The following is a 25,448-nucleotide window of genomic DNA, read 5'->3' on the forward strand; positions in this document are numbered from 1 at the left end:
TGGATGTATATTTGGTTTGATTTTTTCCTTCATATTATAGTACCTGTAATTCATACATTTTGAATACAGCAAAGAGATTTTAATTATTGAAAGAAATTTTACAATAAACAGAACTATAATTGAAAAATTTTTACAGATGTGTTCAATTTGTTACAGGACTATATAACATTTACATTAAACAGTGTCAATATCCTCAAAATCTATCTGACAATATGGACTCAATAAAAAAGAAGATGGCTTGGACAGTCTTATTGCATTACTTTTTCTAATGGTTTCAGCTTTGTCTAGATTCATGTCATGGAATAGAATCTTGGAAGCATATTCCACTCTAAAGTGGTCCACCTCATCCTACAGTTAAAAAGAATATTCTGTTTAATCAACCATGTTAATTGAGAAATATAATACAGAATTATTTACTTTTTAAACACATTTACCTAGCTGACATTTATTTCATCTAAGCACACTTACATTTCTTCCAACTTGGTTTTTGGCTGCCATTTTTTCTGAAATAAAAGATACACTCATAGATATCAGCAAGATACACCCAAGGATATAAATAAGATACACCCATAGATATGAGTCAAATACACCCATAGATATCAGTCAGATATCACTCAAACATGCATTAATATACAAGGGCAAGCAACATTACAAGGTCAAACAATATACACCCATGGACAATCAAATATTAGAACAGTGAAACTGTTGAATATATATTACAGTATATCAGTTCAGAAAAATACACACATAGATATCAGCAAGATCCACCCAAGGATATAAATAAGATACACCCATAAATATGAGTCAGATACACACATAGATATCAGTCAGATATCACTCAAACATGCATTAATATACAAGGGCAAGCAACATTACAAGGTCAAGTAATATACACCCATGAACAATCAAATATTAGAACAGTGCAACTGTTGAATATATATTACAGTATATTAGTTCAGAAAAATACACCCATAGATATCAGCAAGATACACCCAATGATATAAATAAGATACACCCATAGATATGAGTCAGATACACCCATAGATATCAGTCAGATATCACTCAAACAAGCATTAATATACAAGGACAAGCAACATTATAAGGTCAAGTAATATACACCCATGGACAATCAAATATTAGAACAGTGCGACTGTTGAATATATTACAGCATATCAGTTCAGAAATATACACCCAACAAAGTATGTGATATACACCCAACAAGTTACTCCATATACACCCAGCAAATTACGCATTATATTCCAAACAATCAATTACCAGAAGAACTAGAAAAACAACTACAGTAATACCTAGAACAACTAAGAAGAATACTATAACCTAGAACCAAGAATAACAGTAAAACGTAGAATAAGTAGAATATTAAAAACTGTAAAATGAGACTTAGAACAAGAACAGTAAAACCTAGAAGAATGTAGAAAAACAGTAAAACCTAGTTCTTCGTTTTTGAAATCTGGAAAATATAGAATATGAGTGAAATAGTAACGTAACGTACCTTGAGTATTATAACTTCATTTTTTCTTGAGATTCTTGATCGAGAGTTCTACGTTGTGTTGATGGAGAGTTCTGATCTTCGCGACAAGTGCTATCTCTGCAGTTTGGAATGTTGCTCGAAAATGGACAGTTTGTGTTTTCTTTGAATGGGTTGGAGAAGTGGAAGAATGCGCCATTAAGGAGAGCTATTTGTGAAGAGAAACCGTTTGAGTGGGACGCGTGTAATTTACACTCCATTCAAAGTGAGATGAGTGCGCGTGTGAATGATGTGTGAGTTGGAAACTTGTAAAACTTGTAGGGCCTTTTTGCTTGTATGTGTAGCAGACCCCTTTTCATAAATATTAAAACTTAGTTGATAAGCCACATCTGTTAGAATAATGGTCATCTTTCTGATATGCCTCAAAACTAACATGTTTGACGTATGTCCTAATATGTTCATTGGGCCTCATCAATAAATTTCGTCGCATCGTAAGAGTTAAGATCTTATTAAGTTAAAAGAAACTTATATAAAACCCATCCTCAAAATAATACACATTTTATAAGCTAAAAAGCTTAAACATTATATCAGTTATTCAAGTCTGTCAACACTTCTTGTAAGACCTCAAATTTTAAAAATTAAATAATAAATTATTTATAATTTATTTTATTTATTTAAAAATATATTTTTAGAAATTTTTATATTAATTAAAAATTTTTTTATTATTAATTTAAAATTTTAGTGATTTAAAAATAATAAAAATTTTATATACACTAATTTAAATAATTAGATTTTAAATTTTATTTTATAATTTTTAAAAAAATTAATTTAATTATATTTAATTATTGAATTAAAATTTTTATTTAAAAAAAAATTATAAATTAATAATTAAATAATATTTTCATAAATATTATTATTTAATTAAATTTAATTTTAAATTATTATTTTATTATTCTAATTTTATTAAAAATATCTATACTAGTCCTAGCTCTTTTTTTCGTCAAAACCCTGATTTCCAAATTAAAAATCCTAACCCTTTTTTCCCAATCAAAGTTCTAATTCCCAAATTAAAACCTAACCTTTTTATCCGAACGCCTCACCGCCACTCCCCTCACCCCTCCCCCCTTTTCACTCATGACACGCACACACAACCCAACCCATACCTCACACACTCAACATACACAGCACTCACCAAGCACACACAGTCACACACACACACACACAAAGAAGAGAGGAAGAGGAACGGAGAAGAGAGATTGCTGACAGGAGAGGGAGACCCCGCAGCTCACCGCCGCTGCACTGCTGAGGGTTGTCGCATCGCCGTCGCCGGGATGAGGGGAGGCCGCCCCTGCTGTCCGCGAAGTCGTCTTCATCACGGATCAGAACTGAGGCGAGAGAGAGGACCACGATGGAGGAAGGAATCGCGCCGCCCAGTCGGCGTCTGTCGGGAGTCGTCGCCGGCGTTGTCGCGAGAAGGAGAGAGCCCGCGTCGGAGGAGAAGAGCCGTCGCGTTCTGCCACCGCTGAGGGACCAGTCGCCGTTAGAACCGTCACTGCGGTTGTGTTCCGTCACCGCCGCCACGCCGTGACCCCGTCGCCACCACCGAAGGCTCTAGCGCTGCCGCTGCTACTATAGCCGCCATCATCTGTTGCATGTGCGAAAGGAGAGAGGGGCCTTGAGAACAAGGAAAGGAGTCGTGTGAGGCTTTTGCCGAGAGGCAGAGGGCTGTTCAGCCGCCACCGCTGCTGCCATGATCACCGTTGCGGTTTCGAAAAAAAAAGGGGATGCCGTCGAAGTACCTCTGATATGGTCTAGATCCCTTCCTCTAATTTGCTCTGTTTCCATTCTTGCTCTGCTGCTATTTCATTTGTTACCCTATTCTCGTTTTATTTCATTTCAGCCCCTATAGCTATGATTATTGATGATGTTACTGCTGGTTCTAAGCCGCTGCTGCTGTGAATTTAGATTCTGCGGTTTCGACAAACTGAGGTAGGGGGTTTTATTTTAAAGTTAACAGTTTTCAATTTAAGAATGCCCAAAAGGCTTATTGAATAATTGCAAATGATTTATAAGTGTTTAGTATGATTAGTTGATGAAGATTGGTTGAATTGTGGCTGTGGATGGTGTTTAATTTGGTGTTATTTGTTAAACTGAAATATGAATTAAGTTTTATGAATTGGGTTTAGATTGACGTTGTGATTGTTATTGGAATTTCTAGTCATGTCAATTTCTCGGTTTGGTTGTTGATTTGAGATTTATTTGATGATAGTGAACTTTGTTGCAAGCTGGTTTGGGAATTATTGTTAACTGAGATGCTAGCTTGAGATGCTAGCTTGATTGGATATTATTGTATTGAATGTTAAAGTGAAATGTTGGTTACTAAACAGAAATAAAGTAAATTGATTATTGAGAACTATGCTGTATAGATGTTTGTGGAATCAGACTAGTGAATTGTTAGGAAATGAGGGAGCCCAAAGGGGTGGTGAAGTCTAACTTTCAAGAGGATGTTTGGTTCGAATTTTTTGTAAAAAGCATACGAAAAAGTGGTTTTATTTTGAAAACCTGATTTAAATATGTATTTACATTAAGAAACGAACTTTGTATAAAAAATCTGATTCACAGATTTATTTTGAGAAAAGATTTTGAAATTGAACCTGGCTAGCTTTCGGATTTATAAAATGATTTGGCATTGGATTTGGATTGTCTGGTTTATTAGGAATGATCTTTGAGAATCGAAAATGATTTGTTGGGACCTTTAAGGGTGGCAAAGTCTGGGTTTTAGGCGAAATACTGCGAAATTTTTTATAAAATTAGGGACTTTATTTGAAATGCTATTTTAAAGATTTGGTTTTGGAAAGTTAAATTATTTGAGACTTATTTAGTTGGGAAAAGAGTTTTGTTTTCAATTTCGATTTATTAAGAAAAGTATAGTGTTTTAAACTCAATTTTTTTGAGAAGAGATTTTGCTTTAAGTTATGGTTTGAGTTCGGTTTAATAAGAAAGAAAAGAAGAACGAAAAGTAAAGAAAAGAGAGATAATTAAAGAAATGTCTGCCACAGGAGAGCAGAGAACAAAGATTAAAGGAATATATTAATTAAAGGGATATCTGCCACAGGAGAGTAGATGCGACTTTGTTTGGGCCTTAGTGCCAAATGTATAGTGGGGATGTCCACACAGTGAGAATTGTTTTCCAGATGTAAGCTCATTGATTTGAAAGTCACACTGTAAGCGGCCTAGTCGTAAGACTTATAAGCACACTGTATGCATCTGACAAGCCATATCTGGGACTCGTGCCCGGGTAATGTCGGAAGCGGGTAGGCAACCGATACATGAGCTTATGGCCTGCGTTAGGGATAGACATGCATAATGTTGTTTGCACATTTGCATTTAATTGTGCTTGCTTGTCTTATTTCTTTGTGATTGTGCTGTTTGCCTTGTTGTGACTTGCTTGTATATTGAATTGAATCTCTTGCTTGTACTATTTGTTTGTGAATGTATTAAAGTGATTACGAATTGACGTTTTGATTGAGAATTAATTATGTGGCTGAGAGATGGGTAATGTGACTAGTTTTATATTTAAAATTTGTTTTGAGTTTAGAGATTTTAAAAAAAGAAGTAATTAGTTAGCTAAAGTAGAACCAAGAGTATTTTCAAAGGGTTTGATAAAAATATAGTTTTATTAGTAAAGTTAATTATTTGTATTTTATTTCATTACTTTTACGGCATTCCCAGTAAGAGGCCGCGGACGAATAGTTGGAATTGTTTAGAAGTTATGTTGTTTTCATAGAGTTCCCCCGCTTTTGTTGTTTAAGATTTTATTTTTATATAGAGGATAGGAGTTGTATCTGAGTTTCATTTGAATTCTTGTGTATAATATTTATTATTGTTAATAATTATGTGATTGTTATTATTTGAAAATCTTTGATATGTGATTTTAATTACTAAAAACAATTTTTTGGAATTTTCTTAAAAATTGAAATGCGACAATCGAACTAAAGGCTCAATATTAAATAGTTAAAAAGGAAAACAAGTTAGTAACGCCTTACTTTTAGTACGATCATGATGTGTCAAAAGTTAGGGTGTTACAGTCCTCTTAGTCTAATCTATAGAGGTTGTCCTCGTAGCTTAGCAAATTTTGCTCCATAAAAATAACTAAAATAAAATACTATAAGATTATTATCAATAACTTTCAACTAAAATAAATATTTTACAAATAACAATTATTAAAGGAATCTAATCTAAAAATTAACCCCAAATAAATATAACCAACAAATGGGACAAGACAATTTTAACATATTAATCATAAACTAAAAATAAAAAAATTTTAAACATATTAAATCTACATAAAAAATTTAAAAGAAATATTGAATTAAATATTCTTTAAATACATTAATATGTAAAATTATCTAATATAATATAATTTAAACAATATATTATCTCAAGTAAATATGCTTTATAATTATTATCTACTCTATTATTATTTAAATAATTATCTCTATACTAATATTTAACACTGATTTTTACAAAATATCTATTCTAAATATTTAAATAAAATAACATTACAAAAAATACATAAAAGAATATAAACAAAAAAACCATTTAAAAAACAAATTTAAAAGTTGATGTTCACTGAGAAGAGAGAAAAGGAGTGTAAAATTTTGAGAGGAGTAATTTAATAATTTTTCGTGGTAAGTGAAAATGAGGGGGAGGGGAAGAGAGGGTCGTTTATATAGCTGCGCGAACTTTCTTCGTCGTATGATTATTGATTAGACAAATTCTGAAGTTTGCTTAACGTTCATTGCTGAGCTAGGTAAACTTTATCCAATTTTCAAAAGTTTGTCGATATGTTAAGCAAACTTTAATACACTTGCATAAGTTCGCCGTTTTGTTGAAAAAAAAAAAATTCCTAGTGTATGTATAATGTTAGATTAATTTATTTCTGAAAATAATATTTTTTATTATATTATGGGGAAAAAAAATCCTTCTTGGAATGGTTCAAGAGTTTCACACTTTCACCATGTTTTCGTCGTGACTATTGGGGATCTAGAAAACCAGCCTCAAAGGGTTAAAGTATCACAACTTGAGTTCACATGACAAAATTAATATTAATATACTCTATGATAAATTTTGTGGTGTTTATAAATTAGTATCTAATTTTTTAATTTATTTTTTATAATAAATTTTAAATATTTAAAAAATTGTTATTTTTATAATTCTTAAATTAAGTATTAATTTTTTTACAAGCTAGACACTATTTTAAAAACCATAACAATCACCATACCTATAATATCCTTCGAAGTGTCCAAAGTTTATAATTGGGCATTAGTTAATTATTTAAATATAATAACGTAGTTGACAGGGTAGCGGTCATATAATAACAATAATAGTTAATCATACAATAATTAGTGTCTGATATATGATTAAGAGAAATAAAAAAATACAGATAATTAATTTTTTAAATAATCAATGTTAATTATTTTTTTAAGAAAAAAATTTAGAAATAACAATTTAATTTATATTAACTAATACTCTTAGTCTAATAGTTCAATATTATTTTTTTAGTCCATACATTTAAATATTATTGAACAATTATTGACAAAAAATAAGTTATATTAATTTTATAACATTATTCTTTTTTATTATATTTTTTATTTTGAAAAGTTTAACATTTTGGATTAAAATTTAAAATATAAAGTACAAAAATTAGAATATAAAATTTAAAATTAAAAAATAGTAAAATTAAGTCAACTTAAAAGAATATAGAAAAGAGGCAAATGGATGCCGGTCAGCTTAGATTGTTCTGCTGTTCTTAGCTTCGTGAACAAATTGATGAATAAGTCAAACAGTCAAAAGCACTCAGCTTGTTCGACATTACCCTCTAAACTCACAACAACAATCACACACTATTCTTTACTTTCCACAAACATGAGAATCTTCATCACTCACCTTAACTACCTCATCATCATTGTTACTAGCTTCTTCATCATTCCATCAACCTCTTCGGATACTTTAACCGGAACACAAAACCTCACAACCAACCAAACGCTATTATCACAAAACCAATCCTTCGTGCTGGGCTTCTTCAGAGGTTCCAACACCAACTATTACCTCGGAATATGGTACAACAACATCAATCCTCAAACCATAATTTGGGTTGCAAACAGAGACAACCCCATTGACAACTCTACAGGCTATCTCAAGATCGGAGAAAACGGAAACTTTGTCCTTCTCAATTCACCCGGCAACCCCGCATGGTCCTCCAACCAAACCAGCGCCAAGAATCCAGTTCTCCAGCTCCTCGATACCGGTAACCTTGTTCTCAAAGATTCATCAGACAAGACCAATAATAACTACTTATGGCAGAGCTTTGATTACCCAACGGATACCGTGATACCGGGGATGAAGATCGGTTGGAATTTGGACACAGGAACGGAGAAGCATTTAACATCATGGAAGATCAAGGGTGAAGACCCTTCAAGCGGTGACTACACTTTGAAGATAGATTACCATGGTTTACCTGAGGCTTTCCTCAGGAGAAACCAAACTATAATATTCCGAACTGGTCCTTGGAATGGTGAGAGATTCAGTGGGGTCCCTGAGATGAAAAACAACACCGGTCTCGACTTCAATTTCTCTTATGATGAGCATGGCGTGTGGTACTCTTTTTCCGTTACAAACCTTTCCTTGTTGTCGAGGGTAATTGTGACATCTGATTCTGATGGCAAGGCGCTTCAACGCTACATGTTGATACAAGGAAGTTGGAACAAGTTCTGGTACGAACCAGCTGATGAATGCGATTACTATAGACAGTGTGGTCCATATGGAGTGTGTGACAAGAATGCTTCACCGATTTGCAAGTGTATGCAGGGGTTCAGGCCTAAGAACCAAGAAGCTTGGAACATGAGAGATGGATCTAATGGGTGTGTGAGGAACACGGTTTTGAATTGTTCGACTGACAAGTTCTTGCATCTTGAGAACATGAAGCTGCCGGAGACGAGCAGTGTGTTTATGAATAAGAGTATGACACTTGATGAATGTGGGAGTTTGTGTAAGAGGAATTGTTCATGCACTGCATATGCAAACATCGATATCAGAAATGGAGGAAGTGGCTGTGTCATGTGGCTTGATCAACTCATTGACATGAGTGTCTTCGCTACCTATGGCCAAGATCTCTTTGTCAGATTGGCAGCTGCTGATATAGGTATCTATCTATTATCTATCTCACTGTGTAGTTGCATCCTTTAATAGCATAGTTTTCATATCCCAACTGGTAATTTAATCGGTCATAATACTGATTTATTAATTTATTGATAATTTATTTAGTAATTAAAAAATATAAGAGAGTTTAAAATTTAAATTTAAAATATATATTTTTATTAATATTTCAAAAATAATCAAGTTTTAACGAATTACAATCAATAAATTATAATCTAATTATTATTAAATAAGTTATAAAATTTTAGTATTTTTTTATATTAAAGATTTTTTAATTTTATTTTTATATTAAAATAAATATTTTTATTTCAATAACTAATTAATTAGTTTATATTTATTATATTGTTATATACTATATGTATTTATTGAAAAATAATATTAAAAATATTATATAATCATAAAAAGAATAATTATATTGTAATTAATAAAAATATTTAATATTTTTTATTTATATATATTTAATTATATTTATATTAATAATTATGAATAATAAAAAATATAATTAATTTAAATATAAGTGAATATAAAATTAAAATAATATCTAAAAAAAATATTGTACGTTTTTACTGTATAATTACTAATTAGCATTTAAAATAAAACAACATAGTTTAGTGACAAAGAAAGCATGTTAGCATAAAGAAAACTCTTATTCAAACTATATCTGCATCAATTTTGACTGATCTGGATCATTTGAGAGTTCGGTTCACTGTTTTTCGATCGAACTAGTTTTTTTAAGTAATATTATATAACTATTATTTTTATTTAATATTAATTAATTTTTTAAAATAATTTTATTTATTTTCAATTTTAAATTTTAAATCATAAATTATTAAATATTAAATTATAAATTTAAATCCTAAATTAACTAATGTAAAGTAACCAAAAATTATTTTTTTTACTTTTTTTAGAATTTACTTATCATGTGTTCTAAGAATATATTTTAACAAGATAATAATAAAAAATAAATAAATTTTTGATACATTTAATGTATTAAAAATATAAAAAATATATTTTTGAGTAATGTTATACATTCAAATTTTTTTATACACTAAGTCTAACCAAGTTAAATAATAAGACTTTGAATAATGCTAGTCATAATTAATTTTAATTATGTTAAAACAACTTAGTTGAATTTAATTAACAAAAAGATTTAAATGTGTAGTATTAATCTATATTTTTTATAACTTTTAATATATATAAGATATATTCATAATAATTTTAAAATGTGTCTTTGTGGTCAATGAGTTATAACTCAAATGACATAGTCTCTTCATATTCGCGGATTCGAGTCTTCCTATCTGTAGTAAAAAAAAAAAGTGTCTTTATGACCTATATTAGCAAAATCTCATTTTTAAAATTTCAGCTAGCCTTTTTAATAAATTTTCACATGTCATTAATAAATAATAATTATGAATGCCTGACGTTAAAGATTGATAATGTCTTACGTTTCCGTTTTCTTCTTTTCTTACGCTTCTTCTTTTCTTCTTCTCACACTCGTTTACGCATGAAGCGTCTTCTTCTTTGCGTTTCTCCTCCTTCTCATTCATGTGTTTTCTTCTTATCGTCATTCTTTTGTTATTATTTTTTTGTCTTTCTCTCCTTCTCTGATCTCCCTGGTGAAGAAGCAGTAGAAGGCGATGAGGAAGAGTTTTGAATTGTGCAGAAAATAAATGAACCAAACATGTTATTATGGTGAAACAATTGTATAGTACTAAATGAATGGTGAAACAATTGTATAGTACTAAATGAATGGAACATTTTCCATTATATAAATTCAAATTCAAACAGCTTTCTGCATAATGAACCGAACACGTACTCATGGTGAAACAATTGTATAGTACTGAATGAAAAAAATTAGAGATTATCAATTCAGATTCAGAACACCTGCGTTCATTCAATTCAATTTAGCAATTGCATTCGATTCAATTCGATTGAAAAAAATCATCCATTAGCAAAATGTTGGTGTTGTTGGTGATGGCGATAACGAAAGAGGAGAAGAAGAAGAAGAAGAAGAAGAAGGAAGCAGATGAATAATCTCTGTGTGCGAAGGAGGAGGAGGAGGAGGTATACGTGAATTTGAAAGAAGAAGAAGATGACATATGCGTCTATTTGAAAGAAGAAGAAAAAGAAGCGCAGGGGAGAAGAAGAAGAAGAAGAGGGGAGAAGAAGATAAAGCGCGTGTAATGACGCTCTTTTAATGAGAGTGATTTTTGTTGGTGTTGAACCTATTTAGATAAAACTTGGATGAAAAAATACTTAGATGTGTAGCATAATCTTTAATTATAGGCCTCCCGAGTTGCAGATCCATTCGGAGTCCTCCTCCTTCACACATTTGGGGCCAACCAACTCCATCCAGCCCATCAACCTCCGGTTACCCACCGTAACATTGGCGCCGTTGCCGGGGACCCGAGAGATCAACCACTGATGGCGGACAGATCCCACGAAAAAGGTCATGTGGAGACAGATTCTGAGCAAGAGAATCTGGACACAGGAAATAACGATGCGGACTTCACCCTCCACCAGGAAATTGATAATCAACACAGGGAAGGTACCTCCGGAGTAAAAAACCCGAAGGTAAACTCTTCAGAAGGGCGCGAATCAGAAAAAGAGGGACCATCCCATGTAACTGAACTCATGGGATTAGTCCACACTCACCTGGAACAGTTAGAACAAGAACGGGAGCGACAAAAGGAAACTAAAAGGAACCTAAAAGAGGAGATGGAACGACGAAAAGAGTTAGAAAAAAAACTCTTAAAGTTAGAATCCTCCCTCAAAGGTCGCAACTCCCGTGATGAACAAGAGCAACCACCCTTAGGTGGGGAGGATCCTTTCAGCGAGGACATAATGAGGGCAAAAGTTCCGAGGAACTTCAAAAGCCCTGATATGGACCTCTATGACGGAACCACGGATCCAAAGCATCACCTGAGCAACTTCAAAAGTCGGATGTACCTAACTGATGCTTCCGACGCTACGCGATGCAAAGCCTTCCCGACCACTCTATCGAAAGCAGCGATGAAGTGGTTCGATAGCCTCCCCCCGAGGTCGGTTACTAGCTTTGAAGACCTCTCAAGAAAGTTTTTGATGAGGTTCTCTATCCAGAAAGACAAAGTGAAACATGCACCGAGCCTCCTGGGAATAAAACAGGAGGTCGGGGAATCTTTACGAGTCTATATGGAAAGGTTCAATAAAGCATGTTTAGAGATTCAAGACCTGCCCACAGAGGCAGTCATAATGGGGTTAGTCAATGGACTCAGAGAAGGTCCCTTTTCACAATCCATATCCAAAAGACACCCCGTCTCTCTAAGTGATGTACAGGAGAGAGCTGAAAAGTACATCAATATGGAGGAAAACGCTAAGTTGAGAGACTTGAGTTGGCGACCTGGGCCCCCTCCCTCAACAAAAGAGAGGAAAAGGGAAACCAAGAAAAAGGAAGAACTCGGTCTCGAGAGACCTAGAAAGTATCACTCTTATACTCCACTGAAAGTTTCTATAGTGGATGTATACAGAGAGATTTGTAACACCGAAAGACTACCACCCCCTAGACCCATTAAAAATAAAAAAGGGGGGAGCCGCAGCGATTACTGTGAGTACCATAAAATATATGGTCACTCCACAAACGACTGTTACGACCTTAAAAATGTGATAGAAAAGCTGGCTAGAGAAGGTCGGCTTAATAGATATCTTATAGAAAGGTCGGACGGTCATGGAAAGAGAAAGCGAGACGATATGGATAGAAGAGACCCACCGTCGCAGACTCCAGAGAGACATATCCATATGATCTCAGGAGGGTTCGCGGGAGGGGAACTCACCAAATCCTCTCGCAAAAGACATCTCAAAAGAGTCTACCAGGTCGGAGAAGAGTCATCCGACCTCCCTACCATTTCATTCACAAAAGAAGATGGGCAAGGAATAATCCCTGGACACGATGATCCAGTGGTAATAACTATAATCCTGGCAAATGCCCATCTCCACAGAACCCTAGGGGACCAAGAAGCTCGGCGGACATCCTTTTTAAGCCCGCTTTTGACAAGCTAGGGTTGGATGAGAAAGAATTAAGAGCCTACCCCGACACCCTATACGGATTGGGAGACACGCCAATAAAACCACTGGGATTTTTGCCCCTCCACACCACTTTTGGAAAAGGGGAGAAATCAAAGACTCTGAGTATAGACTTCATAGTCATCGATGTCGGGTCAGCATACAATGCTTTAATCGGCAGAGCTACCCTTAATCGACTCGGAGCAGTGGTATCCACTCCCCACCTCTGTATGAAATTCCCGACCTCAGTAGGGATAGCAACGGTAAGAGGGGATCAAAAGTTGGCAAGGAAATGCTACAATGAAAGCCTAAATCTGAGGGGAAAGGGCAGAGAAGTTCACACAATAGAGCTCGGAGGTGCAAGGGCCAGAGAAGAGCTGCGACCACAACCGGGAGGAAAGACGGAGGAGATACAGGTCGGCAAAGAGGAAGGAAAAAATACTCACATAGGAGCCAACCTAGGGGAAACCCTAAGACAAGGGTTGACTAAGCTCCTAAGAGATAACTCCGATCTCTTTGCCTGGAAGGCCTCCGACATGCCCGGGATAAATCCCGAGCTCATGTCACACAAGCTCGCGGTCTACCCGGGATCCCGACCTATTCAACAGAGAAGACGCAAACTCGGCCCTGAACGAGCTCTCGTAGTGGAAGAGCAAGTACAGGCACTTTTAGAAGCTGGCTTCATCAGAGAAGTCAAGTACCCAACATGGCTAGCTAATGTAGTGCTAGTTAAGAAACAAAATGGTAAATGGAGAATGTGCGTTGACTATACTGACCTAAATAAGGCATGTCCCAAGGACCCTTATCCACTGCCAAGTATTGATACCCTAGTGGACTCCAGCTCGGGGTACCAATACTTATCATTTATGGACGCCTACTCGGGATATAATCAAATCCCAATGTATGAGCTAGACCAGGAGAAAACATCATTCATCACACCCAGAGCTAATTTCTGCTATGTGTTCATGCCATTCGGATTAAAGAATGCAGGAGTCACATATCAAAGGTTGATGAATAAAGTGTTTTCCTCTCACCTTGGGAATCTAATGGAAGTATATGTCAACGACATGCTGGTAAAGACCAAGAAAGAAGTCGACCTCTTGTCCGACCTTTCACAAGTCTTTGACACCATAAGGCTGCACGGGATGAGATTAAATCCCGCAAAGTGCGCCTTCGCGGTGGAGGCAGGAAAATTTCTAGGATTTATGCTAACACAAAGAGGGATCGAAGCCAATCCCGATAAGTGTAGAGCCATCCTAGAGATGAAAAGCCCGACTTGTTTGAGGGAAGTCCAGCAGCTGAATGGCCGACTTGCAGCCCTCTCCAGATTTTTGGCAGGATCGGCACTAAAATCCCTTCCTCTGTTCTCCTTATTGAGAAAAGGATGTCAGTTTGAATGGACTCCTGAATGCGAGGAGGCGTTCCAGGAGTTCAAAAAGTTTTTAAGCCAACCTCCTATTCTGACTCGACCAGTATCTGGAAAAGACCTCGTCCTGTACTTATCCGTAGCGAACAAAGCTGTTTCATCAGCCCTGATAAGAAAAGACGAGGTCGGACAACATCCAGTTTATTTCATCAGTAAAGTTCTACAAGGCCCTGAGCTAAAATACCACAAACTAGAAAAGTTTGCCTACTCCTTAGTAATAGCCTCACGAAGGCTACGACCTTACTTTCAGGCTCACACAATAAGAGTCCGTACGAACCAACCCATGAAGCAAATCCTCCAAAAGACGGATGTTGCAGGGAGAATGGTTCAATGGGCAATAGAGCTCTCCGAGTTCGACTTAAGATATGAAACTCGGACGGCGATCAAAGCCCAATGCCTCGCCGACTTCGTTGCAGAATACGCAGGTGATCAGGAGGAAAAACCAACTACATGGGAACTCTATGTAGACGGATCCTCCAACAAAATAGGAAGCGGCGCATGCATAATATTGGTAGATGAAAGAGGAACCCAGATAGAGGCTTCCCTAAAATTTGAATTTCCAGCTTCAAATAACCAGGCAGAATATGAAGCCTTGATTGCTGGATTAAAGCTGGCAGAAAAAGTCGGTGCTACAAAGGTGATGATATACAGCGACTCGCAAGTGGTGACCTCCCAGATAAGCGGAGAGTATCAGGCAAAGGACCCAAATATGAAGAGGTACTTGGAGAAAACTCTGGAGCATCTTGGGCGCTTTGCAGAAACCGAGGTAAAACACATAACTCGGGATCTGAACAGCAGAGCGGACGCCCTATCCAAGTTAGCAAGTACCAAGCCGGGAGGGAACAACAGAAGCCTGATCCAAGAAATCCTCCAGGAACCCTCAGTAGTAAAAACAGAAGACAAACAAGAAGTACTTGAGGTAGTCGGTTTAAACCTCGGATGGATGAACCCCTTGGTCGAATACATGAAATTCGACATCCTCTCAGAAGAGGAGAAAGAGGCTAAAAAGATCCGAAGGGAAGCACAACACTACACCTTGGTGAGAAATATTCTCTACAGAAGGGGGATATCAACACCATTATTAAAGTGTGTACCGACCTCAAGAACTGCTGAGGTACTGGAGGAAGTACATAGTGGGATCTATGGAAACCATCTCGGAGCAAGGTCACTAGCCAGGAAAGTAATCCGAGCTGGATTCTACTGGCCGACCTTACAGAAAGATGCCACAGAATTTGTGAAAAAGTGTCAACCATGTCAGATGCATGCAAATTTCCACGTGGCTCCACCAGAAGAGCTCATCAGTATCACTTCTCCATGGCCCTTTGCAAAATGGGGAATGGATCTGTTGGGTCCTTTTCCCCAAGCGCCAGGACAAGTCAAATACCTGATCGTGGGAATAGATTACTTCACAAAGTGGATAGAAGCAGAACCATTGGCCACCATCACCGCTCAAAGAAGTCGGAGGTTCCTCTACAAAAATATCATCACAAGATATGGGATACCTTATTCCATTACTACAGATAATGGAACCCAATTCACCGATTCTACCTTCAGAAGCTTAGTAGCCAGTATGAAAATCAAACACCAGTTCACCTCGGTGGAGCACCCGCAAGCCAATGGGCAAGCCGAGGCAGCCAACAAAGTCATACTGGCAGGGCTAAAGAAAAGGCTACAAGAAGCAAAAGGAGCCTGGGCCGAAGAGCTCCCACAAGTGCTATGGGCTTACAGGACAACGCCCCAATCCGCCACTGGAGAAACACCCTTCCGACTAGTTTATGGCGTGGAAGTCATGATACCAATAGAAATCAATGAACAAAGCCCAAGGGTAATTCTCCACGACGAGGTCGGAAATATACAGGGGCACAAAGAGGAGCTCGACTTACTCCCAGAAGTCCGAGAAAAAGCCCAGATAAGAGAAGCGGCGTTGAAGCAAAGGATGACTGCAAGATACAACAAAAAAGTCATTCGAAGAGCATTCACCCCAAGTGACTTGGTCTTGATCAGAAACGACATTGGAGTCAACAAATCAGGGGAAGGAAAGCTCGCCGCGAATTGGAAGGGACCATAAAAAGTCAATGAAGTCTTAGGAAAAGGTTATTATAAAGTAACCGACCTGAACGGCACCGAGTTACCGAGGTCGTGGCATGCTTGTAATATGAAAAGGTACTACAGTTAAAAGCAAACTCTACTCCCTGATGTACTCTTTTCCCAACTTCATGATTTTTTCCCAAAATAAAAGGGTTTTTTCTGGAGAAGGGTTTTTAACAAGGCATCATAGTAGGGGCTAAGGGAAATAGATTGTCAAAAACCCTTAGTAGCAATAAAGTACCTCCCCCCAATTAATAAAGATCTTTTTTCATCTTACAAATATCTCTTATAAATTCCTTTTTTGTTTTCTCTTTCTTTCTACGAAACGCGCCGACTTAAGCTCGACAAAACGTGAAAATCCCATGAACCGACCTAGATGGTCGTCAGGATAAAACGACGAGGTACAAGTTGGTGTAAAGAGGTTATATAAGCTGATCGTAAACAACTCGGAAACAACTCGACTCATAAGTCGAAACAAAACTCCGAGTAGAGAAGCTCGAAAACACTTCGACCCAAAAGTCGGAGTGAAGAACCGAGCAGAAGAAAAACGCATCGCAAAAATAACCTAAGTCATAAGAACTCAATAAAACATAGTTGAGCATAAGGAATAACAAAAAAGAGATTGAAAAAACCTAAGAAGGCTGTCTAAAAGTCCTTAAACAAAAAGGCTCAGAAAAACAGAAAAACAGACAAGCCAATGGGAAAGGTTTTCGGAAAAAGATCAAGGGACTTCGAAATCAGAAAAGCATACACGCATAAGGTAACTTAAACCCTTATCCAAAAAGGGGTATTTATTTTGTTAAATTAAAGCCCTTAGGACACTTTCTAAAATATTTTGTTTACGGCCTTGAAAGGCCAAAATAAATTGTTCAACAAAATACCACCAACCAAAAGCAATAAAAGAGTTTAAAAATGAGGGCCCCACAGGCCGGGCCCCCAAATAGCCCACAAATCATTTTTTAGGAAGAGGAGTAGACAGATCACCACCACCGGAGTCAGGAGGAGTGCCACCAGGACCGCGAAGAGAGGCCTCCATAGGAGATGAAGAGGAAATAGGAGGAACTGCTGAAGAACTCGGAACATCCTTTCCACGAGGAGGAGACTCAATGATCCTCTGTCCTCGAGTCTTCAACTCTGATTCAGAAACGATCACAGGGACATGAGGATCAACTATGGCTCCATCAATAACAACTTTGTCAGGATGTAAAGGAGAAAGATCCAAGTCGGGAGCAATAACTCTGACTTGCTCCAGGAAGATCCTCCAAGACTCCTCGGCGCCATCAGCAATAGAGTCCTCTAACTCATCGTATGTCTTCCGAGAATTCAGCAGATCATTCTTCACAGACACAAGGTCATTGAATAAACTTTGATAGCTGGCTTGCGCTGTTTTCCTCAAATCCATCTCCATGTTGCATTGGGCTTGTAAAGCCTTCCCCTTCTCCCGGAGGGCATCTCTCTCCTCCTTCAGCTTGGCGACTTCCTCCTTCAACTCCCTCTCATGCTCTTGATAAGCGACAAGCCTTCCTTCCAGCTCCTCAACCTTCGAGGTTAACCCTAAAGAGCTGAGAGGAGTCTTCTCAAAAATATCCAAGAGCTTGCCACAAACACCTGCCGCCCTAAAACTCTCCTCAGCCAGAATGGTAAGGTGGTTCCGAACAGAGACATCATCCATACTTATATGAGGATAGATGTTCTTTCGGACGAATGCAAGAGCATCCGCCTTAACCCCACCATCAAAAGAGGAGCCAGACTCTAAAGTCTTGCGCTTCTTCTTCTCTGGTTCAGAAAGAAGTCGGGCAGAGGGGAGTGGCCGAGACAAAGTTGAAGAAGAAATAACAATGGGCGGAGTCCCCACGTTCTGAGGAGGAGGAGGAGGAGGAGGAGAGATGATTGCCCTAGCACCACCAGCCCTGGCCCGGGACTTTGCTTTAGCCTCCTGAACTCTCTGGTAAGATTCCTGAGCACTCTTCCTTGCCATGTCTGCAAAAGAAACAATTAGTAGAAATTACAAGTCGGCAAACCTCAAGTCGGCAGATAAAAATTGAAAATAAGAAATGTATATATATATATAAACTACCTAGTTGCGACCAAACAAAAGTCGGCGATCCCTGGAGGAATTTCCTAGTATCCAAGTATGGGGCCTCCCCCACACTTCTCGGAAAAACCCCACAATGGCCGCCTCCACCTCATCCAGGTCGTCCAGACCGTATTTCTCACAAGGGGAGGCCTCCAACCAATAGAGGGGAAAGCGAGGGGAAGAAGTCTCATCCAAGAAAAAGGGGTGGTGGCCCTCTACAGCTTGCACTTTGAAAAAATAATTTTTGAAGTCGTGGAAGGATTCGTCAAAAAGGGTGAAAATCCTCCGACCTTGTATGGCTCGGAAAGACACCCATTGCTGCTTGTTATTTAGCCCACTAAAGGGCTTAGTCATGTGGAAAAGATAGAAGAAAATCCTCAAAGAGGTCGGAAAATCCAAAGCGTGACTAATAAATTGGTAAATTTTCAGAAAACCCCAAGAATTGGGGTGAAGCTGGGTAGGGACAACTCGACAGTGGTGCAAAACAGACATCTCAAAATGCGAGAAAGGAAGAAAAACACCCAAACGGGTGATCATACATTCATACATAAAGAAAAAATGAGGGGCCGCCTCATCGGCCCTCCTAAAACAAACCCGGTCTTCTGGACCCGGGACTACCAACTCATACTTTGGCTCGTCCTCCTCAAAAGTACAAATCATGTGGTGAGTACGAAGATGAGTAATAAACTCAGCATCGACCAAGGGTTCCTCCCCTAGGACCGTGACATCAACCCATTGAGAAAGAACATCTACGGAAGCCATTTCTTTTTTCTTATAAAGGGTGACAAAAACCTACAAAAGAAAAAGAAAAGGAAAATAAAAAACACGGTCTCTAAAGGGAGGAGATACGGAGCCAAAATCTACAAACCAACCTATCTACCTACAAGATAAAAGCATGCAAACACAAAGCATGTCATGAAAGAAGAAAAGCTAACCTTTATCCAAAAGTGAAGGTTGGAAGAAGCAGAAGTCTCCAAACGCAAGAACGCAGCACGAACGAAGAAAGAAGAAATTTGAAAAATTGCAGAAACGAAAAAATGAAAGAGAGGAAAAGTATTTATAAACATGCTAAGGGGCATAATGGTAAAAGCGGGGCAGTCATTAATGAGAAATGCACCGTTACCAAGACCTACGCACATCCCTAACGGACACGACGCTTGATTAGACGTAACTGTCAGAACCAAAAGGACACGGAAAGTCACGTCGGTTTTAGAAAATCACGTCGGTCCTCCAATAAGTCGGCTACGACCCCGAGTAGAATACTTGAACCCAAATCTTGAAAAAATTGGGCTCGAGTAGGGGCACTGTTCATACCCTGGCCCAGTAATAAAGGCCCAAGATCAAACAAAGGACCTAATCCAAAGGGTTGGGTCTCACCAGTACCAATCTTCAACCTATGAAGTCGGTACTCATCACGACCTGTTTTAAGGAAGTCGGGCACGAGATTAGCTGGCGGATAAACATTCATTTAAATGAATAACTATCCCTAGAATCTCTCTAACCACTTCCACGAGCCATATCTTAACCTCCCTAAGATAATGGGACGGTTAACGCCCTAAGAATATGGCGCTACTCCAACGGTGGTTATTGGCTCACCACTATAAATACACTGACACCCCTCAGGTATCTCTAAGCCCAATACTCTCTAGACCTGCTCACACCCTTGCTAACTTAGGCATCGGAGTATCTTTGCAGGTACCACCCCCATCTCCTCGCACAAACAAGTCGGACGGAGCCTCCCGAGTTGCAGATCCATTCGGAGTCTTCCTCCTTCACACATTTGGGGCCAACCAACTCCATCCAACCCATCAACTTTCGGTTACCTACCATAACAGGCACGATATGATAGACACCATAACATTCACCATTTGATTATTCATGATAGACCAAATCAAATCAAAGCATTAACCCTTTCAAAAGGTCAATTTGAATATATGAAAAAGTAGATATATCAATTTAGTCAGACAAGATTAGTTAAATTTTTTTTTAAGTTTTAATTTTTTGAAAGATGTAGAATTTAAAATTTATAATCTAGTATTTAGGATAAATAATTATGATTTAATATTGAATTTTATTTTATTTTTAACTGCATTTTATTTTCAATGAGGGGAGTTTTAATTTTTTTTATCCAATCACTATATTGAAATTCTTACTAATTAAGTGCCTAATTAAGTCCTTTGGTTTCACAATTATACAAGTCCATAAATAATTACATATAATTGTTGTAACATAAATATTAAATAGCAGTGTTTGCACATTTTTGCTACGATGATGATATTGCTAGTTCCTTCCTAATTGATTAAGTGGAAGTTCTTTCTTATCAATTTGGTGACACACAGGATCTACTAGCTCCAACAAGAATCATAGAGTAGTTCTGGCTACTGGTATCTCACTTTGTGCACTTGTTTTAGTTTTGGGATTGGTCGCTATTTGTTACTTAAAGAAGAAGAGAAAACAAAAATCAAGAGGTAATGTATGATTAAATATCCCCCATATGAATGCCTATATATATAGTACGGTACATACATAGTGTGTGATTTTTGTGCAGCATAAATAAATTAACCTTGGTTATTATTATCAATAGCCGTTTTTTCAGGTTTTGTCCATAGAAATTAGGATTGGTTAATGAATGAGATTGTGTCTTCTAGGTGATGAAAGGAACATGGATGATCTGGAATTGCCAATGTTTAATTTTGATACCTTAATGATGGCTACAAACAATTTCTCTCAAGATAATAAACTTGGAGAAGGAGGCTTCGGTAGTGTTTATAGGGTAAGTTGTTTTAATACTTTATGCACAACTGCCATCATTATAAAAATTCTCACATCAAAACAAAAACACACTTATATACACGCACTAATAGATTGTACCTATGACAATATCAGGGCAGATTGATTGAAGGCCAAGAAATTGCTGTAAAAAGATTGTCAGAAGACTCTAGACAAGGAGTTACAGAGTTTGAAAATGAAGTCAAATTAATGGTCAAACTCCAACACCGAAATCTTGTTCGATTGCTTGGTTGCTGCATTGAGAAGAATGAGAAAATATTGGTGTATGAATATATGGAAAATAGAGGCCTTGATTCCATTTTATTCGGTAACTTGCATTACTTTTTATATATTATCAATATATTCTATGTTTAGGCATTTTTTATACGGAAATATTTGGTAATAAAAAAATTAGTCAAAAATAATCAGAATTTATTTTATTTAGCATTTATTAGTTATTTGTTACAATAATAATTAATAAATACTAAATAAGGTAAGTTCTTGTTATTTTTTTATTTTGTCTTTTTAGCATTATTGTTTTTTTAATTATATGTAACTAATGTTTCAGACGAATCAAAAGGTCTCTTGCTTAACTGGGAGAAACGTTTCAATATTATATATGGAATAGCAAGAGGACTTCTTTATTTGCATCAAGATTCAAGATTTCGAATTATTCATAGAGATCTCAAGACAAGTAATATATTACTAGATATTAAAATGAATCCAAAGATATCAGACTTTGGAATTGCTAGAATTTTTGATAACGATCAAACACAAGCAAAAACAGTAAGAGTTGTTGGAACATAGTAAGTATATGATGATAGTTTACTAAAGCATCTCTTTTAAAATTCAGATTTGATGGCTTTATTTTTAACTTAGATACATTTTTATTTTGTAGTGGTTATATGTCTCCTGAATATATTATGGGTGGAAACTTCTCAGAAAAATCTGATGTTTTTAGCTTTGGAGTTATAATATTAGAAATTATAACTGGAAAGAAGAATAGAAGGTTTTCCAATAATAATGATGAACTGAATCTCTTGGAAAATGTAGGTGAAAGAATTTTCTTCTTAACGAGAATATTTCTTATTAGATAAAAAATATTTTTATCAATATATTCCAATGATTACACTATATGTTTTTGTAGGTATGGAGACACTGGCATGAAGGAACTATATTGAAATTAATTGATCCATCCATTGGAAATTTATATACAGAATCTGAAATTGTAAGATGCATACATATTGGACTCTTATGTGTTCAAGAATGTGCAGAAGATAGACCAACAATGTCCTTAGTGATCTTATTGTTGAGAAGTGAAGCCCCATCAATGCCAAATCCTAAAATTCCTGGATTTTCAGCAAAAAAAAATTATTCAGAGACTGATTTATCTTCAAGTAAGCAAGATGAATCATGGAGTGTGAATCAAGTCACACTCACATTATTAAATGCTAGGTAGTTGTCATGATAAAAAATAATGTTTCAACAATCATGAATATCTGTGATGTTTATGAACTAAATCACAAGACTTATTGCGTATCATAAGCAAAATAAGAAGGAAATTACAGAAGTAGCAAATTATTCCTGGCTTCTTTAACACAAGACCCTTCAGCATGAGACCAACTTGGTTATTGTTCGAACAATGGACATCAACAAAGGCAGTTAGTGTTAGACGAGTAGTTATTTGTTGGCAACCCACAATTCTCAACGTCTAACAAGTTATCGAGCCTGGAGGTAATTTGTTACTTGACGAAAGATGTGTCAGATGGAAGCAGAGGAGTTCAATTGAAGATAGAAGTAAGATAAACATAATTCTTTTGCTTGATTATTTGACAAGGAAGGATGGTACACAACAAAAGTATCAAGGAGTAAGTTCAACAAGTGGAGTAGTAGTTGATAGTCTGTCGGCGGGAATAATTATTGGCGAAATAATTTGTCTTGTCACGTGTCACTGTGAGATTGGTCGAACCTGTCTATTAGTGTTGACGAGTGACAAAGAATTAAAAATTTCTTGCAGAAAGCACACTTATTCCCTCACATATTCCAACGATTTTCTGTGATCCCGTCTAAGTTCTTTTTGTAAGTTTCCTTCTATTTTTCTTTAATTTTTTTTATGTTTCTGTAATCTTTTTTTTTTTGCAAGTTAGTTTATGTAATCTTCTTTTCTACGAGTTTAATTTCATTTATTTTTCTTGCCAAATTTTGTTCGTTTTAAACTTAAGTTCTTTGAAATTCTATGAATACTTAGCATTTGTGTTAAACACTTTAACTCCACCTATGCTACATTTGCGGTACAATGTCGGTTTCAAGTTCGGATAAAAGATGAGGGTTGTGTTAGACCTTCGACAGCCAACATAAAAACTTAGTCGAATCTTCATGACATGGATCAAGAACGTTATTGCGTGAATGTTAGGTCGTTGCCCGGAAGCAATGCGTTGTATGGCTCGCGTACAGTGTCAAATGAGCAAGAGTCGTTGCATCGGTGTTCGGGTGTAGTGTTAAATGAGTAAGATTTCTCGCGTTTTCATGAACAGATGAAGATAAATAAGCTAGTTCACAAAGAAAAAAGTAAAGGTAAAGGTCGGAGCGACAGAATGTTGAGATTTAAGACAAGGAATGTAGGCACTCTAATAGAAAAATCTATAGAGGTGGTGGATACCATGACAAGAAGGAAGATTAACATCATGTGCCTACAAGAAACAAAATGGGTCGTTGTGAAAGCTAGGGAGTTGAATGCTTCCGAGTTCAAACTTTGGTATATAGGAAATATGAAGAATTGGAACGGGGTTGGTATTATCGTAGATAAACAGTAGAAGAAGGACGTAGTGGATGTCAAGAGGATGGGTGATCGGATCATCTCTATCAAATTTTTGGTGGAAGGAGGTAGTTTTCATATGATTAGCGCCTGTGCACCGCAAGTGAGTTTGGACGAGCAACACAAGATAAGGTTTTGGAAGGATCTAGAGAGTTTGGGCTAAGACATATCTTCAGGAGATAAGATTTTTTTAGAAGGAGATTTAAATGTCCACATTGAAAGAGAAGTAACTGGGTATCAAAGTATTCATGGAGGCCCTAGTTCCAAGGTGGTCAATATCGAGAGTAAAACTATTTTGGACGTTTTCTCAACTATTGACATTCTCATCGCAAATACATATTTTAAAAAGAGATAACCTATAGGAGTGGCATGACAAGTTCTCAAATTGATTTCTTGTTGAGGAGAGTCGACCAAAAATTTTGCATTAATTGTAAAATTATTCTGAGAGAGAGTTTAACAACATAACATAGGATGCTCGTCATAGATTTTTGTATTGAACAAATTGAGGAAAAGACATCACACGAAGAATCCAAAGACGAGGTGGTGGCTGATGAAAGGTGAGAAACAAAAGAGCTTCTTAAGACAAATAGGAAAAGAGGCAAAGTGGGATGGGATGAAGTGCAGAAGAGATGTGGAGGGAGATGACAGAAGTTTTTAGAAGAACATCAAAAGAAAGTTTTGGTGAATCTAGAGGGATAGGACCAAAAGACAAGGCGTCCTAGTGGTGGAATGCGAGTGTACAAAAAAGATAAAGACAAAAAGGGAGTACTTTAAGGAGTGGTCTTTGTGCTGCAATATAGATAATTGAAAAAATATAAAGCGGTTAAGAAAGAGACATAAGTGACTGTAAGTGAAGTAAGAACAAGAGCATATGAGGGTCTCTACCAATCTTTAGGCACGAAGGTAGGAGAAAAAAGTATATATAGAATCGCAAATAGCCATGAAAAAAGAACGAAATACTTGGATCAAGTTAAGTGCATAAAAGATAAAGACAGAGAGGTTTTGGCTCAAGAGGATAAATGAAATGTGGAAGAACTACTTTTATGAGTTATTTAATAAAGGATAGAAGACTCTTTCGAGCCTTGGTCAGTATGCACAAGGGAAGAAGATCAAAACTTCGACTACTATCAAAGGATCCGAGGTAAACGAGGCTCTAAAGCGGATGAAAAATGGTAGGACGGTAAGACCCGATAATATTTTGATTGAAGTTTAGAAGAGCCTTGAGAGAAAGGCATCGTTGGTTAACTAAGCTTTTTAATGAGATTTTCAGGTCAAAGAAAATGTCAGATGAGTGGAGAAAGAGCACATTGGTACCTATCTACAAGAATAAAGGAGATATACAAAGTTGCAAAATCTATAGAGAGATCAAACTCACGAGCCATGCCACAATGTTATGAGAAAAGGTGATAGAACAGAGGCTGAGACAAGAGACACAAGTAACAGAGAACCAATTTGGTTTATTGCCAGGTAGATCCACCACTGAAGCGATATACCTGTTAAGAATGATGATGGACAGGTATCGTATAATAAAAGA

The 25,448-nt window shown here is 36.7% G+C and overlaps 1 protein-coding gene across 5 annotated transcripts; it reads left to right on the plus strand.

Moving 5' to 3' along the window:
• Positions 1 to 2,486: 2,486 nt before the first annotated feature.
• Positions 2,487 to 23,299, plus strand: LOC112714688 (receptor-like serine/threonine-protein kinase SD1-8). 5 transcript variants are annotated; one of them, XM_025766345.3, is made up of 9 exons: positions 2,487 to 3,295; positions 3,387 to 3,475; positions 7,462 to 8,687; positions 20,670 to 20,798; positions 20,979 to 21,103; positions 21,217 to 21,427; positions 21,668 to 21,905; positions 21,998 to 22,148; positions 22,247 to 23,299. In XM_025766345.3, the coding sequence occupies exons 2-9, from the start codon at positions 3,408 to 3,410 to the stop codon at positions 22,556 to 22,558; spliced, it is 2,460 nt and encodes an 819-aa protein (XP_025622130.1). In that variant the 5' UTR covers positions 2,487 to 3,295; positions 3,387 to 3,407; the 3' UTR covers positions 22,559 to 23,299. The 5 variants fall into 5 exon arrangements, with proteins under 5 accessions (XP_025622130.1, XP_072060548.1, XP_025622129.1 ...); XM_072204447.1 differs by lacking the exon at positions 20,670 to 20,798 and having other exon boundaries at positions 2,544 to 3,295; XM_025766344.3 differs by lacking the exons at positions 2,487 to 3,295; positions 3,387 to 3,475 and having other exon boundaries at positions 5,875 to 8,687.
• Positions 23,300 to 25,448: the final 2,149 nt, after the last annotated feature.

Source organism: Arachis hypogaea, chromosome 10 (assembly GCF_003086295.3).
Source record: "Arachis hypogaea cultivar Tifrunner chromosome 10, arahy.Tifrunner.gnm2.J5K5, whole genome shotgun sequence".
NCBI classification, from domain to species: domain Eukaryota; kingdom Viridiplantae; phylum Streptophyta; class Magnoliopsida; order Fabales; family Fabaceae; genus Arachis; species Arachis hypogaea.